This window comes from Rhamphochromis sp. 'chilingali' (genome assembly GCF_963969265.1).
Source record: "Rhamphochromis sp. 'chilingali' genome assembly, chromosome: 19".
NCBI lineage: Eukaryota > Metazoa > Chordata > Actinopteri > Cichliformes > Cichlidae > Rhamphochromis > Rhamphochromis sp. 'chilingali'.
Genome location: NC_137946.1, coordinates 32287120 through 32304218, shown reverse-complemented (window position 1 = coordinate 32304218; position 17099 = coordinate 32287120). Strand labels below are relative to the sequence as shown.

Here is a 17099-nt window from a genome sequence, read left to right as displayed (position 1 = left end):
GATTTATTACAACTCTGAAAGAGGTCATTTGTGTGTGTCCGGTCTCCAGCGTGAAGAGGAGATGAGGAAGGAGGAGGAGAAGAAGAAGTTGGCAGAGGAGCGGCAGCGCTTCGAGGAGGAGCGAATGGAGCTGGAGAGGAAAGAGCAGGAGAACCGAGAGAAGAGGTACCGCGAGAGGGAGCAGCAGATCGAGGAGCACAGGTGAGGAGCGACGGCACAGCAATCATCAAACAAACAATGAACACAATCATTTTTGGTCAAAAGGTTCACGTGTGCACGAATGACAGGATGACGCTACATCGTCTTTTCATGATCTATAATCTGTGTTTGTGTGTGAACAGAAAGAAGATGCAGGAGGAGGAAGAGGCCAAAGAGAGGTTGCGGGATCAGACCCCCGTAGTAAGTATTTGCTAAGTGAAACCAGTAATTACCAGCCAGCTTCTGCTTCTTGGTGGACTTTCTGATTAAAAACACATCTCCAGTTGGTTTCTGTTATTATTTCTGCCTCCAAACAGAGCCTCGCACTGCCCGAGTCCACAGCCACACAGATATGAGGCTAATTTGTGTGACAGCGTGTTCAGTTTTTGAAGCGAGTGATTAGACGTGTGTTACTTTTCAGAATATCTCCCAATCAGCTGCCTGATGGCTCCTGGCCTCCGAACATCTTAATCCGAGTCTGTGTGGCACAGTAAAATCTAAACACCTTTCTTTGAGTGCAAGATTGTATCCACTGATACTTTCTACTATTTGCAAACACAGTCTGTGTCGCCCCCTGCTGGTGGGAGCGTGCAGCTCATTTGTCTGCTGTTTCAGGACGTCTGACTGATTTATTCACAGGTGAACGAGTTTCTCTCTGCTTTGTGTTACATATGAATCACTGGATTCTTCTCCTCAGGTAGCAGAGCCGAGCATCGAGGACCTCAATCTGGACAAGAAGGAATCTGAGGTAGAGGTCAGTTTGGAGAATGATGAAAGAGAGCGTCTCCAGAAACGGCCGCAGAACATTTAAGAGGAAGAAAATCAGCACTCTGTATTTATTTTGTGTTTCCAGGAGGCGAAGGCCATCATCGCTCAGCGGTCAGGAAACCCTCGAGAGTTTTTCAAGCAGAAGGAGAGAGCCATGACCATCAGTGTGGACACCTCGCCCGTCTCCATCCACCGGAGCGGTAAACACTTCAAAACTTCACCTGACCTTTGTTCTCGTGCTGAGCTAGAGAAGCACTCGAGAGACTCGTGGAAAATATGATACAGTATCTTTGAAACGGCAAATGTTTTTTATTCTAAAAAATGATTTACTAATATTTGACTTTGAAACTGGTGAAGCAAACCGTCCTTGATGGGAAACAGCCTCAGATGTTTCAGTCTTTCAGAACATCGTCCTCGATCTGTGGACTCTGACAGTTAAGGAACTGTTGATTACATCACCCAGCAACTGCCTCCCACCACATGTTGTTACTGGATAATTACTCTTCCTTGTTTGGCCTGTAGCATCATTTGTCACAGATGCAGCCTGTTCAAATCGATCAGATGTTTGCAGAACTGACAGAGTGGGAGAAGCTAGACAGATGTTTCTCTTTAACCTGCTGGTGAACGCACATTTTTTACTTTATTAGTTTTCCCTGTCACAGTGTCACTTTTAGAAGCAAAAAAACAAAAACACACTCATATGTGGAGCACCTTGTTGGGACGCCCGCGGTCCATAAACTGTGTCGATAGCAGCTATGCTCTCGATTTTAGCAGAGCTGTTGAGTAAGTGAGAGTCCTGTCAGCAGGGGTTCAGAATTCGGGGTGGTTACGTGGGTCGTGCAGTCTTCAAATAGTTCCTGTGGACAGTTGGACTGCGTGCTGATAACATACAGACTGGTGTTTAACTTCTTACCTTTGAAAAATTCATCTCAAACTTCCGTGCTGCTATACCTCTATGCCACAGCTAGCCTATGTTGCTAACTTACAATATTACTGCTCCATGATCCACCATTGCTGTACAAAGATGGTCCATTACAGTGAATGGAGATGACGCAACTCTTCCATCCAACGGCTCTGGGTTTTAGAGCGGCCACAGTTACAGTTAGCTACAGAATTCCATCACCATGGCAACGTTAGGTGCTGCTTCACTGAAACAGGTGTGGGCTGTCGCTACCCGATCCGTACCCCGCATGCGCAAATCTTACGTCACTTCCTCTCTTTGCCAGCATTGCGACGTTCAATATATTTGAATGATAGGGTTAGCGCCCAGTTAGCTCCTAGCATTTCTCAACAGCTCTGCCTCCTTTTCAACCACCGGGACATTTAAACTATGGATAATCCGTATACAAACAAATTCATGCTTTACTCCTCAACACAGAGCGTTCCCCGATTGAACAACAGCGCCGTAAAATAAGAAGAATGGCGCCTAATTACAGAGTTAATAATACAGACTTTGTAATATGTCACGTGAAGATTCATCAGCCAGATGACGTGTTTACTGGCAATTGACAGTGATAGCGGACATCATCATCACTATTCCAATCAATCCTCTCCACACAGACAAGCATAAACACACTCGACTATCACTAAATAGTTGTACACTGGGGAGTAAACTGCCATTAAACGAACAGAAGAAGAAAACCCCTGCACATGCGCGGTACGGATCGGGGAGTCCTGATCCGTAACTCTCTTTTTTTTTTCGTTTTTGTCTACATTATATTAAAATGTTTCATTATTGGAAGTAGACACCTTTCGCGCATGCGGGGTACCGATGGCGTTCCGGTACGGATCAGGTAGTGACAGGGGCAGTTAATGTCAGTGAGATCAGCTCATAAGGTTTGGAGCATTCTTACTGGTGGATTTGATTCACCTCGCTCTCTGATTGGTGGATTACTTCTGTTAACCGGCTTGAGCCAGCTGTGGAGCCCCAGCATGTCTGATTGTATATGTTTCAGAGGTACGCCCCCCCACAGCCTCTACAGGACCAATCATTTGGTTTTGTTTATAATCTTTATTCATATTTAAAATGTTTTATAAAATGATGTTTTCTGCAGCACTGCTGCTTCTTCAACAGCGGTAGAGCGTGCAGAGGTGGATACATGAACAAAATATAAATTAACCACACAATCTTCAAAGTGATCCACAAAGTTCAAGCTGTAATAATATTGTAATATTTAACATTTGTTTATGTATGTAGTTGCAGATAAACATATTTTAATTACAGCAACAATAGTAGTAAGTTCATCTTTCCATCCCCAGATAATTACGTCAGCTCCTCAAATCAGCACAGCTTCTCCTGCCAAATATACAAATGTGCTTTCCAGCTTTCCCGTTTGTGCCGTTTTCTCAGAGTTTCCAAAGGTTTTCTTTTCATTCAGATAAATGATAGAAATGAACCTTTGAAAAAGAAGCTCAGTTTTCATGTAAGTGACGCTTCACTGTCAGTTTGCTGCTGTGCGTCGTCCATCCAGCTGTTAAACTGGACTGTTTTATTCTAGAAAGGTTTTAATTGGGTTTCTTTGCTGAAATCACAGCAAACCACAGCCCTTCTGCGTGACCTTTGACCCTTTGCGTGCTTGCATCATTTTATGTTGTTTGTCTGCAGGGTTTGGCGCGGCATTGGTTAGAACAAACACAGACAAACCTGAATAGCAAACGTTTAATTTGAGACCTTTTTTGTAAGTCTGTCTCATTTTCACAGTGACGTTAGCTCGTGTAGCCAGCTGGGAGTCTGCGGGTGCTCACTTATGGCATCTAGTGGCCACTAGAGGAGCTGCAGTTTGGGCTGGGACGATGATTGGTTACAACTTAAGACTGCCAACGCAGCCCCGCACCGAGGCCCCGACACATTAAAGTACAGGAGCGTGACTGAAGCGTGCACGGGCTGTAAACGACTGCAGGATTTCAACACGATGTGTTATTTATAACAATCAAAGACTCGTCCACAGATCCCAAAGACTGTTTTCTGTTTTCTGGTTTGAATTATTCCGACACTTTCTGGTTCAGAGAAAGTCGCCATCAGCTTTTCCTTTCTGCCTAACAGCATGCTGTCTGCAGGCGGTGTGTTTAAACCACACTAACCTTTCTCTTCTTTCTCTCCATTTTCTGCCTCCTCCTCCTCCTCACCTCCTTACTTCATTCCTCCTCTCCTTTTTCTTTCATTTCTCCACTCTGTGAAATTTGGTGGATTTTTTTGACACCCGTCTCTTTCATCTTCTTCCCACAATCCTCTCCTCCCTCTGTTTTTCTGTCTTCCTCACGTCTCTGTTGTGGTGCGTCGCTGTTTTTTTTCTTTCTCGTTTGTTGTGTGTTCCCGTCTTCGCTTTTGTGTCGTCCCGACCGCCAGGCCGTTTGGACAGCCCGTTCTTGAGGCAGCAGCACAGTCCCAGCAGCCCCAGTCCGACCCCCTCGCACCGGGGCATGTCACCCCTCCGCACCCCGCCACATGCACGGACGCAGCCCACCGCTGCAGCCGGTAGGTACAGCAGAAGAAGAAGTTAAAGAGGAAACCAGCAGCCTGGTCGAGCATCTCTCCCGACACATGAGTCCCCTCCACAAACACAGAAACACTGCAGCAAAGCCAACATGAGAGGATGAAACTGCGCGTGGTTACACCGGTACTCCAGCTTGACTGGTAAAACTCACAACCGCAAACAATCCACTTCCTGTCTGCAGGATTATATCGCTTTCAGGGTAAACTGAAAATTAAACTCTTCAGGATCAGTTTTCCTGTCATTGTACAGGAACTGGAGCCTCATACAGTAACATTTATAAGGACATTTAAAATGGATTCATTAATTTATAAAGCACATTTAAACAGAAGAAAGCTGTCAGAATGATGTACAAGATAATAAAGAGTTATTCAAATACTATAAAATTACAAATATAATATAAAATACATTAATATATAAATACAAAATAAAATAATAGCCCCCAGTCACAGATTATGAACCCAGGAATGCCGGAGAATAGAGCAACATTTCTAACCTGGATTAACTACAAACTTGAAAGTGGTTGCAAGTTTAAAAACAGATTAAAAACACTAAAAATTCATATCTCCAAAAGTTGAATCTGTTCATCTGGACGTAGCGTTTTGTGGGAGAACGCTACGTCCAGATGAACAGATTCAACTTTTGGAGATTTACTTTCCTGGATGATTGAGATGCATCAAGACACTAAAAATTCATAGTTATTTCAGCCAACATGCATTTTCATCCTCTCATCTTCAGCACTTAGTTTTAGCACACACTGTGACGCCCCACACATCTCAGCACCAACCCATTAAACTTCCCCATCACCTCCCACTTTAAACACCCCCCGAACTCTTTCCTCCTTCCACTTCCTGGTACTGAACGAGAGCGTCTAAAAATTCCCCAGTTCCTTCGTTTTTACCTTTTACTATCGGCTGATTAAGGCGATAACGGAGACAAGAGCATCCAAGCATCATGAAAAGCGACAGAAGCTGGAGTTTGGTTTGCGTTCACTGTATCGTGCATGCTGGCGGCGTTAGCTGTAGGATGACGAGGCCGCCCTCCCACCTTCCTCTTCGCCTCGTGCACTTTAACCCCCCCTGCAGGCTGACTCTCACACAGCAGGTTTGCACTAACTTGTGGAAACAGTGAAACCTGTTTCAAAGCAAAGCTGTTTGTTGCTTTGTGTGGTAGATGTCGAGTCTGTCGTCCCCTCCAGTCTTCATCCTTTAGATGTCGTCCAGTCGGCTGCTGATTTTTTTTTCTGTAAATGTTTCTGTATTTAATTTTTCTACTTCTGATGTTTTACGCTTGTAAAAGTGATTTCACTTCTCTCGAGAGCTGAATCTCAGGGATCTGACAGGTTCTCTCCTTCCACCTTCCTCCTCTGCCTCTGATCCTGGACTGCACACAAACACACTCATAAACACACTCCTGCTGCCATCTTTAATCCCGACTGACCGACTGTGAGTGTTTGAGTGCGTATGTGTGTGTGTAACACTGTCGAGCCGTCACTCGGTCGCCATTGCCATCAGTCGGCCTGTGAATGCTTGAATGTTGAACTTCGATGTCATTCAGGTTAAAGACCATAACGGTGGTTTTTATATGGCAGAGCCAGACTTCCAGAGAGCCTTTTAACATCTTAAGTTTAGTCCAGAAACCTTTGATTTTGCAGAGGGCGCGAGGCTATTTCAGCACAGCTTTGGAAACTCTAATATGAGCGTCCACCACAGGAACAGGAAATAAGGAAAATCATTGGAGGTCCTCCTTAAAAGCAGCAAATCCCTTCGCTGCTGGTTGGCTTTACCAGTGTCATCATCAGTACATCACAAATAAAACTCAGATATTTCAATAATGGACCCTCAGAGTACCAGGCCTACAAGAACACATGAAAGATAAAGTCGATTCACCTGTTTAGTTGATATTAGAAATAAAATCATGCAGACCACCTTCATGATCTTCACTGTGTGTGTGTAGTTGCATGTGTACGTTATTATGCTCAGTGAAAGTAAAACACTGTTTACCTCCCGCCTGTAAAGCGATGACACATCAAACCTCTGATGATGCAGTTTGCAGGTCTAAGCTGGAGTTCTCGTCTTTACGCTTGAATGCCGTTTTCGTTTTTTAACAGGCAGATTTTTTATTCGGTCGTCATTCTCGGCCTCTGAGAATTTTTATTAGCATCATGTGCAGCACGTCGTTCAGCTCAGTGTGGGCATTAACATCCCAATGAGTAATCCAAATCACGCAGCATTGTGTTAATGATCTTGTGGTGTTGACAGATCATCTCAGGCATTCTCTTGGCTGAAGTTTGTTCTGTTTTTGGCGTCTTCTTCCTGTCACAGGATGGCGCCCATCGGAGAGCCTCCACATGAACTTTTATTTTATTTAACCCTCATTCTCCATCCTAACTGTGCCAATGTATTTATATTAGCCTCGCCATAATCGTGTACGCTGTGCACACCACGGAGATGAGGTGAAGTGTATATTACACAAATGTCAGCAGGATAGCCGTGTTTTAGATGTATCTGCACTGAGTGGAAATTACATTTATAGTGTTTAGCAGTGACTGTAGAGCTAGCTACAGCATTTTGTCATTGGCTGTGACTTCAGGAAAATACTTAATTTTTCATACAAGATAAAAAATTAGGCAGCAATGTCTAAAAAAACAACCTAGCTAGCTGTTAGCTAGTTAGCGAGCTAACACTGGCTATTTGCTGAAGACACATCATCGGTCATTTACACACAGCATAATTGGTCATTTGGTTTAAAAACTGTGCAGCCTAACTTTGCTAACACTAACACAGTTTGTTGGTATTTAGGTTTTCATCTCCATGCTGTACCTATCATGTTTACATATCAACTAGCCAGCTGACCTGCTAACTTTTGACTAAGATCTCAGTCACACAGGGCAAGAAACTGGTCAACAACCACTGGTTGCTATGGAAAAGTGCGTTTTACCTGACAGGTTAGCAAGTAGTTGCTGGCTGTTGCTAGATGAAAATCAAAAAGAAGGACAGGATTTTTAAATACAACACTGATGGCAGTTATTTGGTTTAATATTATACTGTAGGTACAGATTTATTTTTTCATTCAGACACAAAACATGAACAGATTTGTCTAACTTTTTGTTACGTGTAGTTTTTATATTCTGCCCGACTCTGATGGTTCTTGTTTGTGGCGTTTCAAAAGTGTTTTGCCAGCAGAGAATTTGCAGAGTGCCCTCTGGTGAATAAACTGTGCAGTATGGTTGAATTCTTTCCATGTGTCTTTTTGTTTATTGGTCGTTATAAATACCTGATACCAGTAAAACAGCAAATAGTTACTAGCCAAGGCAACTTTATTTATAAGAGCTTGGAAAAAAGGTAACCGCCGACCGAAGTGCTGAACATAGGAATAAAAATACAGCTGATAATATCGTCATCAGGGGTTGTTCATCAGGTTTTCTACCTCCAGGTGAATTGAGAACCCACCCATTTAGGACTCAGTCATTTATTACCTCTCTAATTCTCGTTCCTCGTTGTTGTGCTTGTGGGAAGTCTCGTTCTGGTATTTGAACACAACATGAAGCTCAACATCATCAAACATCTGGAGAAATGGCATTGTGGAAGTGATTCTCGTGATTCTAACTGACACTGTGATGGTGTTTGTTGTTGGATGTGTGTACCTGATGTAGCTGTGACTCACCCACAATGTGTTGGTATGTTGTAATGACATATCAGTGAGTTTTTGTTAGATACCTGCTTCTGTTTCATGACCCATTGGATCATTGTGACTGTGTCTTGGTTTCTGACAGAGGTCCTCACTCCTCATTTGCTTCAGCTGTCCAGAGAAGCAGCATTTGGTCACTTTGTTGCCTGAGTTTGTAAGTGCCTCATTGCTGCACCCCAACTGCTTCTGTCTCACGCTTCTGGCATTAAACAGCCGCATTATAAGATATTAAACACCGCAAAGAGGAAGCACTCGGCCTCAAGGAAAAAAGACCACTCCGTCAGTGTTTTCCACTCACTGTCTATTCACTTTTCGTTAAAACTTTCAGACACACTGAGCTATCTCTGTGGACGTCTCACTGAAATAATGGCATTCACAACTGAGTGCGTGATGCTGCCTGTACATTAAACATAACACAGTGAGGGAGCTGACTGAAAACAAAGTTTTGGAGAAGCTTACTGTTTACCCGACAACAGGTTCAAATCTGATTGGCTCAGCTGATGATGTCAGTTTGTTGACAGAACAGACGATGGGTCTGAAACCGGGCGCAGTGACTGAATCTGCCTGTCTGTTGGTCATGTGACAACAAAATTCATGTGGCTGCTGCGATCTTGTGCAATGTTTAACGTGTTGAAGTAACACAGGATGTGACTGTGGAGTTCACCTGGTCACAATCACCTGTTACCCTCATTTAGCTGAACTAAGCCTTATACAAAGTGTGAACTTCAGATAAAAGCATCAGATTCTGTGTTAGTTCGACACACCTGCTCGTGGGTAAAAGTCTTGGAGGATTTTTGGTGACGGCTGCCAAAGTTTTCCTTCAATAATCTTTCTTTTTGACCCTTCAGCGGACAATGACGATGAAGTGAGCACAGAGCGCAACATGGCCACCGTGTCACCCATTCCTAAAATAGTCACCACGCCCATCAAAGATGACTACAGCAGGGATGAGAAGGAAGACCACGCAGACGAGTGGGGTAAGACTTCTGTCGACCAATCAGACGACAGACCATGGCGTTGCCAGATTTCCACAAAATAACAAAATTTAAATTTCATCCCTCCAAACTCCAAATGTTGACATTTTCACCCTTTAAAAAAGGGAAATATATCCACGGATTAGAGGTCGGAAATATTTCGGGTTCAATATAAATAAATATAAATAACTATTCTGACCATTTATAAAATCTAAGAGTCCCCAGAACCTGACGAACACTGGTTTTAGTTTATTTTTGTTAGCCTCCTCCACGGTGCTCCATTGGGTCTTTTTCCAAAACAGAAATCCACTAAGAATCTGTTTTTTGGTAATTAGAAAGAAACTGATTATCATTAAAAGTGACTCAGTTTTTTAAATGAAATTGTTCTTGTTTCCTTCAGATTTGGTGCCAAAGCAGGAGCAGAAACCCCCGGTCCAGGAGTCGACGCCCACCAAGCCCGTGCAGAGCGTCGCCCCGCAGGCCCGCGACTCCTCCGCTGTCTCTGCGTGCGAGTCTGGCACAGACAGCCTGGTTGATCTGTGGGGCGGCAGCTCCGCCCCTCCAGCCAACGTCGCCCAGCCCGCCCAGTCCTCCCAGTCCTCCAATCTGGTGGACCTAATGGGAGATGTCCTCCATGACAACCTCCCGCCCAGCACCGCTGCCGCCAGCGGCCGGCCTCAGCCGCTCCTCAGCTTTGACGACATGATGGATGGGACTTTCTGCTCGGGTACTGGCGCCGAAGACGACCCGTCCAGTTTGGTGGACGTGACGGGCTCTGATCAGATGACCCTCAGCTACCAGCATGCACTGCAGCATGCATCTGGGGAGGGCCAGGAGCTGGATGACGGACAGCTGCTGATGACCAATGGGGAGGCTCTGCTGAAAGAAGGCACTCAGGTGAGCCAGGTGATGCTCCTGATGCTCTCCAGAAACAAAAGATCAGATTCCCGGTTGATTGGTCGTCGTTTCGCTCATCTTCTATCTCTCTGTTGGTGTTTCAGGCGAGCGAGGGCTACTTCAGCCAATCACAGGAGGAGGAATTCGGGACAACAGAGGAGTCCTCGGCTAAACCCGCACCGGTCTTTTATAACAAGCCACCAGGTGAGACGATCAGCTGAAATAAAGCTGCTTTTGGACACGTCCTTATTGCCTCAGCATGTTAGATTTGCTAGATTTTTAACACCCTTAGTGAAAACAACCATAAAGGGATTTGTTTTCTACTGAGACTCAGCTAGTTTGGAAAACACATTTTTCCCTCGAAACACGAGGTTGCCAACCAGTCTCAAAGTCTGAGTGACTCTTTGAGTCTTGACAGGATGGATATCCTGAGACTTCACAGCCTTTTTGGGCTCGATTGGTCAGTGAATTGAGCTCCTTTTCTAATTGGTCGGTTTGGCAGGAGAATCACTAACATTTGTTTTTGCTTAAAGCACCAAAAACTCATATCAGGCTAAAATAAGCCTCCTAGTTTTGCTAAACACAAGTTTGATGTGTGTGTAAACATCCGTGTGTGTGTGTTTACTCAGAGATTGACATCACGTGCTGGGACACGGACCCCGTGGTTGACGATGAAGATGACTAACCGGCCTATATGACACCCACACCACCGCCACCGGACCAAGAGGAAGTAGGAAGTGTGCTTCATGAAGAAACAGAATTTTTTTCTAAAAAATAAAAAGAAACAAACAAAAAAAGTAATAATAACAAGTCTTGCATCAAAACTACTTCTGTATTATCTTTTAGAATCAGTAGCCACAGAAAAAAGACAGGGTTGTTGACAGTTTGGAATGATTTTCTTTTCTGTGTTTATTTTATTTATTTGCTGTTTTCTTTCTTTCTTTTCTTTTTTTCTTTTTTTCTTTTTTTTTTGCTATGCAGATGTATTAGCTGGGAGTGGGGGGATTTTTTTTGTTTGTGTACATGATAATTACACGTAGCGCACTGCTGCATTTTAGAGACAATGAAGCCTGGCGTGTGGCCGACACGCTTAGTCTGTAGTACTTCAATAACACCCTATAAAACTAATACAGCCAATCAATACAGCTGCCATGTATAGCTTCACTCTGTTCTCTTCTTACCTCGTTTTCACCACCCTCCTTCCCTTCCTTCCTGAAAATATTCACCTCTGCAAGTCAGTTAATCTTGTATTTAGAGCTCACTTTACAGAAACAAGGTGAAATATTTTATTTATTCTGGTGTTTCTCAGCTGCAATCTGTTCTCAAAGTCAAACTGTGGCTCCTTTTTGACCTTTTTCCACACCTTTTGTATGATTTTACTGAATGAATTCAAGATTAAATGGCTTGTGAATCTGATTGCTTTTTTCAGTGCACTTTTCTTCTTTCGTGACCTTGTTGAAGATCTACAGCTCGACTATCAGCCGTCCCCTCTGATTCTATAAAGCTTTGTATTTTTATCTCACTTATATATTTACACAGCAAAAAAAACGAGCAGTTTTTGCAGCTAATCTAGAGAAATTTACTGTTGCTATTTTTCCAGGTTTTTTAGGAGCGTTTGGCTTTAAGGTGTGAATTTGTATGATTTTCATTCTCTAGAATATTCTCCCAAAATCTTAAAAATGAGACGTTTTTAGGTGTAAGAGAAGTCGGGATGGATGCTTTAATTCATTTTTGTAAAAAAAACAGTATCAACAGTGAGCAGTGCTAGCTAACATTAGCTGAAGAGTCAAGGAGTCGTGTATTTTCAATCAATAATCAAATTGCACAACAAAGTTTCACTTGAGGATGGAAAAAATAAACACTGATGGTGACTTAAGATAGGATTTTAGTATAAAAAAGTTAGCAAGGAAGTAGCTAACTAACTGTTACTGCTACTTTAACAAAAAAAAAATTCTAGCGAAACATTAATGAGACTGAAGTTGAGCCAAAACTAGAGATAACATAATGGTTTGGGGCTCTAGCTTGCCTGCTAATAATTCCCTGCTGCAGGCTAATGACGTTAGAAGAACACTATTTTCAGTTGATAGTTCAAATAAACATTGAGGACAGAGTAGCCTAAGAAATAAGAAATACCTGGCCTACCTTAAATTTTTATTTAGCTAACATTTCTATCTAACTGTGGTAATGGTTTGTGTAGCATATCTAAGTTATAGCTTGCTTGCTAATGCTACTATTAACTAAACGACATTTGAGTGCAAATGCTAGATAGCTTAGCATACATTATTTGATGGATTCCTTTTTTTTCAGCATCAACGATAGCAGTGCTTGCTAACCTTAGCCAAATAAGTAGACTTATTTAATATTGGTAATCGGTAATCAAATCATCGGCTCCCAGCGCAACTGTAATTTGAAATTAGAACAAAAAAGAAAGACAAAAAATACATACTGAATTTGACCATTTTAGTAGCAAAGTAAGAAAAGAAAAGGTTCTTCAGCTAACAGTTCGGTGGCCAGTAAGTTAGTAGGTAACTGACCACAGTCAGCCCAAAATCAGATATAAATGAGACTTTTTAGGGTTCAAAAATGACTCACAGCCAGCTCTTAATGACTAATGTTAGCTAAGGCTAGGTAAAAAGCACTAGATTGTAAATGCATTATTGGATTGATTCCTTACTTTTAATTAATTTTAACCGTAATATTAAAATTGATTTCAGGCAGTCAGAATCAGAATCAGAAACTTTATTGTCATTGTCATGAGAACAACGAAATTAAGAATGGTCCCCGATCAAAATATAAATAAAACAATAAAATTCAATAAATAAAATAGATAGAATACTTAAAATACTAATAAGATATAACAGTAAAACATTCACATACATTCCCACACACATGCTTCAGACCGTGCATAGATTAACACAAGAGTGGCGTGATGGACATTTTTTTGTAGTATTCAGATGTGTTATTGCAGTTGGATAACAGCTGTGTTTGAGTCTATTAGTCCTTGCTCTGATTGCCCTGTACCGTCTGCCTGAGGGCAACAGTTCGAACAGGGAGTGGCCAGGATGTGAGGTGTCTTTTATGATGTTTTGGGCCTTTTTAAAACAGTGGGCGTTGTGTAGAACTTCCAGTGTGGGGAGAGGGCAGCCAGTGATTAGGTGTTACAGGACCTCAAGGGCAATCACAGGAGGGCCAAATTAAACAGCTGATTAATTTGGCTCAACAAGCACAGATTATGTCACCTTCTTATTGAGAGTACAGATAATTATAATAATATAATAATTATACACACCCGACCTGACCTTGTTTGATTAGCGAATGAATGGAGCAAAGCCCGCAAGTCAGTCCAGACAGACTCAAACATAATATGACTTACGCTCCTCAGTCATAAACACTTCCTCCATGTGCTGAGCTAAAGCTCCAAAATTTTACATCACTGCCTGCTGCTTTAAATAAACAAATAAATAAAAGGTTACGCTAACTCACTGCACTCTCTTATGGTACAAAGTGGTATTACACAAAAGTGCAGCGCAGTCCTGGTTCACCTTCAGTTGATATCTCTTGAACACAGTGCATAGATGTTTTGGAAATGAAGCCAGCGCAGTAGTTTATTCTCATTCTGAACAAGATTCAGGATTTGTGTGGAAACCTTCCTGATGTCTGAAGCAGCTTAAATCCCTGAAGATGACTTTGAGACGTTCTCTAACCCATGTCTACTGCCCTTCTGCTTTTCTTCTGTGCCATTTCATGCAGTATGGTAATGTCTTTGGTTGTTTTTTTTATTTTTTTTTATTGATGTGTTGTTTTGGAAGCTGTTTGGAGTCTGAGACGGGGCACGCTGAGACCGGAGGCGTGTGTGTTTTTAATACCTGTTAAAAAAGTGTGCTAGAGTTGATTTTCAGGACCTTTTTGGATATTAGCACTGACAGTGTTAGTTCTTTTGCTGTACATCCCTGTAGGAAATAAAAACTCGGAGGCAATAAGAACAACTCTATGTGTGTATGTTGACCTGTCGTGAAGCAGCTGACTTCAGGAAGTCTTAATGTTCAGGTTAAAGTGGGCTGAAAGTTTTTGATATTCAACAAGGTGCTGAAACCATTCCTGAGACTTTGTCCATCACTCATCTGTTTCTGAATTACACAATTACCTTTTTTTCAAATTCAGGAGTTTGTCGTGTGTTTATGAATCCTTTCTGAAACTTTATGAAGATAGACGTGTACTTCACGCACTTCCTGCTCTTCCTGATGTAACCTGTGAAAGTCAGAGGGTCAATGTTCCAATAAGAGTTATAATACAACACAAATATTTGAGCTTATTTGTGAATCATTAATTGATACAGGATGTGTGGGAACTTCACTTTCTAATTTGAATCTAAATATTTTTAGTTTGGAATCATTAAAAGTGCAGCTTTAGATGTCAGAGTATGTCCTTCTGACCATATTTGGGTTAGGGTTAGCACTCATCTACACTCTGACTTGCAGGTCATATATCCATCACTAGATGGCAGTGCTGCACTTCTTTTACCCTGCTGGGCCTCCTCTGGGGCCCCTGAACTAAGAGGATGTTTGTCCTCCTCTTGTCTTCCTCGCTCTGTTTCATTCGGTTTGAGGTGAGATCCCATCACGTCTGCAGCTGCTCGCCTTCTGCTGATGTTTGCAACAGATGTTTTAAGTCCACCCGTCCCGAAACATGACGTCAGACTGTTCTTCTTGTCTCGAGAGTCTCACAGCAACAAGCTCGCTCTGTTTAATCTTATTGCTGATGTCCGGCAGACATTAAAACACTGAAATGTGAGCTCAATTATAACAGACTGTTTAATAAAATTCCAGGGAGAAGTAGAAATGGATGTTCTTTTTAAAAATATGATCAGTGTGAGGAAATATAAGACGAACTAAATGAGTGTTTTATTTTTCAGCAGAATAAGAGTCTCTAATGCCTCGACCTCGTGACTTCACTGCTGCAGAGTGAGGAAACGCTCAGCTGCACACAAACACTGAAGGGCGACGTTTGCAGGAGTCACAGGTCATCATTTCCTCAGTTTAAAACATTTCTGTTGTTCCTACAGAGGAAACCTGTCTGTCCAGCATTAGCAGTAGCAGTGCTTGCTAACATTAGCCAAAAGAGTGCAGTTATTACATATTGGTAATCAATAATCAAATCATCAGCCCAACTCAAATTTCTTATCAGGACAAAAAAGAAAGACATCAAATAGATACTGGTTTTGATCATTTTAGTAAAAACAAAGCAAAGTTATGGTTATTAAGCTAACTGTTATGTTTGCAGCTAGTAATTAGCAGGTATGCTAATACGAGGCCCTGGATGTGTCCTCCTTGTTCTGGGCTAACATCTGATGATTTTCACAAAAACAGTAAACCACATTTAAATTTGTGTGACGATGTTTGACAGGAAAAATCACGTTTTAGCTTTTTGGTTTGGATCTGGGGAGGAGGGTGGGTCACCATCAGCTGGTAAAGCCAGTTGGTGAACAACTTCCTCTAATCATGTATTAATCGATGGGAATGAGTTTTGATTACGCTCTGATGGCAACTCTTCGAGTGGCAACAAAACCTGTGAGGCTGCAGAAATAATTGATGTGGTTTCCAGGTTTCATTTAGGAGAGCAGCAGCTCCACTGTTCAAAAATGTGAAACTTTTATCTTTCAAAGACACAAAACAGCAGAGCGGCTACGTGGGACTGCTCCCCACTCTGTGGAGGTAAATCTCATCGTCCTCAGTCCAGCACACGATGTCCTCAGTCTCATCATCTCCTTTTGTCAGATGAAGCTTTTCTGTTTTTTGGAGTTTGCCTGTCTGCAGTTAATTGCTTTGTGTAGATAAATGCGACTGCCAATAATTTTTCACTACCAGTCTTTTTCTCCCACAGTGCTGTCTGTAAATAGCTCTTTTTGTACAACCCACAGACCAAAACGAAAGGAAATCGTTGGTTTGTTATCACAGCAGACAAAGACAAGCAGGCACAAACAGACATTTGGTGTGTTCAATGGAATAGTGACTATTGTCTAAGTAAAACAAGTAAATCTGTAATTGTAGCTGTTGCTCAGAAAGCTGGAAATTAAATTCAGAGCACAGAAAATGAGATCTTTATTAGCGAACAGGAAGGAAGCTCTTCAGAGTACAAAACAGTCGGAGAGATAAATGATAACATGGAAAAATGTCAGTAACAGGGTGTCTCTGACACCGAATAGATGGAAGGGAACGCTTCAACATGATGAAGTTAGGAGACACAAATCTTCACAGGTGTTTCTCTGCCTGCTCGTAATGAGATGAATTAAACCAGCAGTTTAGCTCTGCGTTTGCGTGGAGTCAAATATACCAAAGATATCTGCAGGATGAGCAACAAGAAGTGCGGGGAGGAAGTCATAGCATATCGTAAATATGATAAATCCAGAATTTTTAGCCTTTTATTTACATAAGATCAAATAAAGAAGAAGCAGCTGTCTCCATGCAGAGTCTCAGGCATCTATTACTCCCTTGATCTGTAGCCCCTCCTGATATTTGGCAGTATCGTCCATAATGAGGGTGATGATATCTCTCCCCTGCCCTGACATCCTCCCTCCCCCTTTGCCAGACCATGTGTGTTGCCTTGATATCTCTCTTGTTAGTGTCGGGATACAGACGCCTCACAGGCAGGAATCGAACATGCAACTGCCAGTCCAAAGGCGTGTAGTGTTACCACTACGCTATCCAGCAGCTTACAGAGGACAAACATTCGACTTATTTTACCCACAGGTGGACCTAATATGGACCAGCAGTCAGGTTTGTTGAGACATTTGGGCCACGGTAACTACTGTACATGTGAAACAACATCTTCTGGGTTAAAACTCATCACGGTCAGCCATGTCTTCATGAAATCCCAGCGTCGGAGTGAAAACGCAGACATGTTCAACTGCAGAAAGTTCTCCAAGTGTACAACGTGAGGAAAAACCAAGACGTGCAAACCAAAAAGGATCCCTTCACATAAAACACGAGAACTGAATACAGCTGAATAAAAGTAGTGAAACATAGAGCTGCTGAAGTGTTTCCACATCTCAGAGGTTCCAACAAACTTTCACATTTTTGCAATA

At 42.3% G+C, this 17099-nt stretch overlaps 1 protein-coding gene across 3 annotated transcripts in view; it reads left to right on the top strand.

Moving 5' to 3' along the window:
• dbn1 (drebrin 1) overlaps positions 1-11838 on the top strand; it is a 162211-nt gene extending 150373 nt beyond the window's left edge. Inside the window, exons 7-14 of one of the 3 annotated variants that reach the window (XM_080866561.1) lie at positions 50-201; positions 342-399; positions 896-946; positions 1052-1166; positions 8996-9124; positions 9522-10027; positions 10123-10222; positions 10648-11838. In XM_080866561.1, coding sequence (XP_080722687.1) covers positions 50-201; positions 342-399; positions 896-946; positions 1052-1166; positions 8996-9124; positions 9522-10027; positions 10123-10222; positions 10648-10703 — 1167 coding nt within the window. In that variant the 3' untranslated portion in view covers positions 10704-11838. Of the gene's footprint in view, positions 1-49; positions 202-341; positions 400-895; positions 953-1051; positions 1167-8995; positions 9125-9521; positions 10028-10122; positions 10223-10647 lie in introns of all 3 variants that reach the window. The other 2 variants (XM_080866562.1, XM_080866560.1) reach the window with 2 other exon arrangements.
• Positions 11839-17099: the final 5261 nt, after the last annotated feature.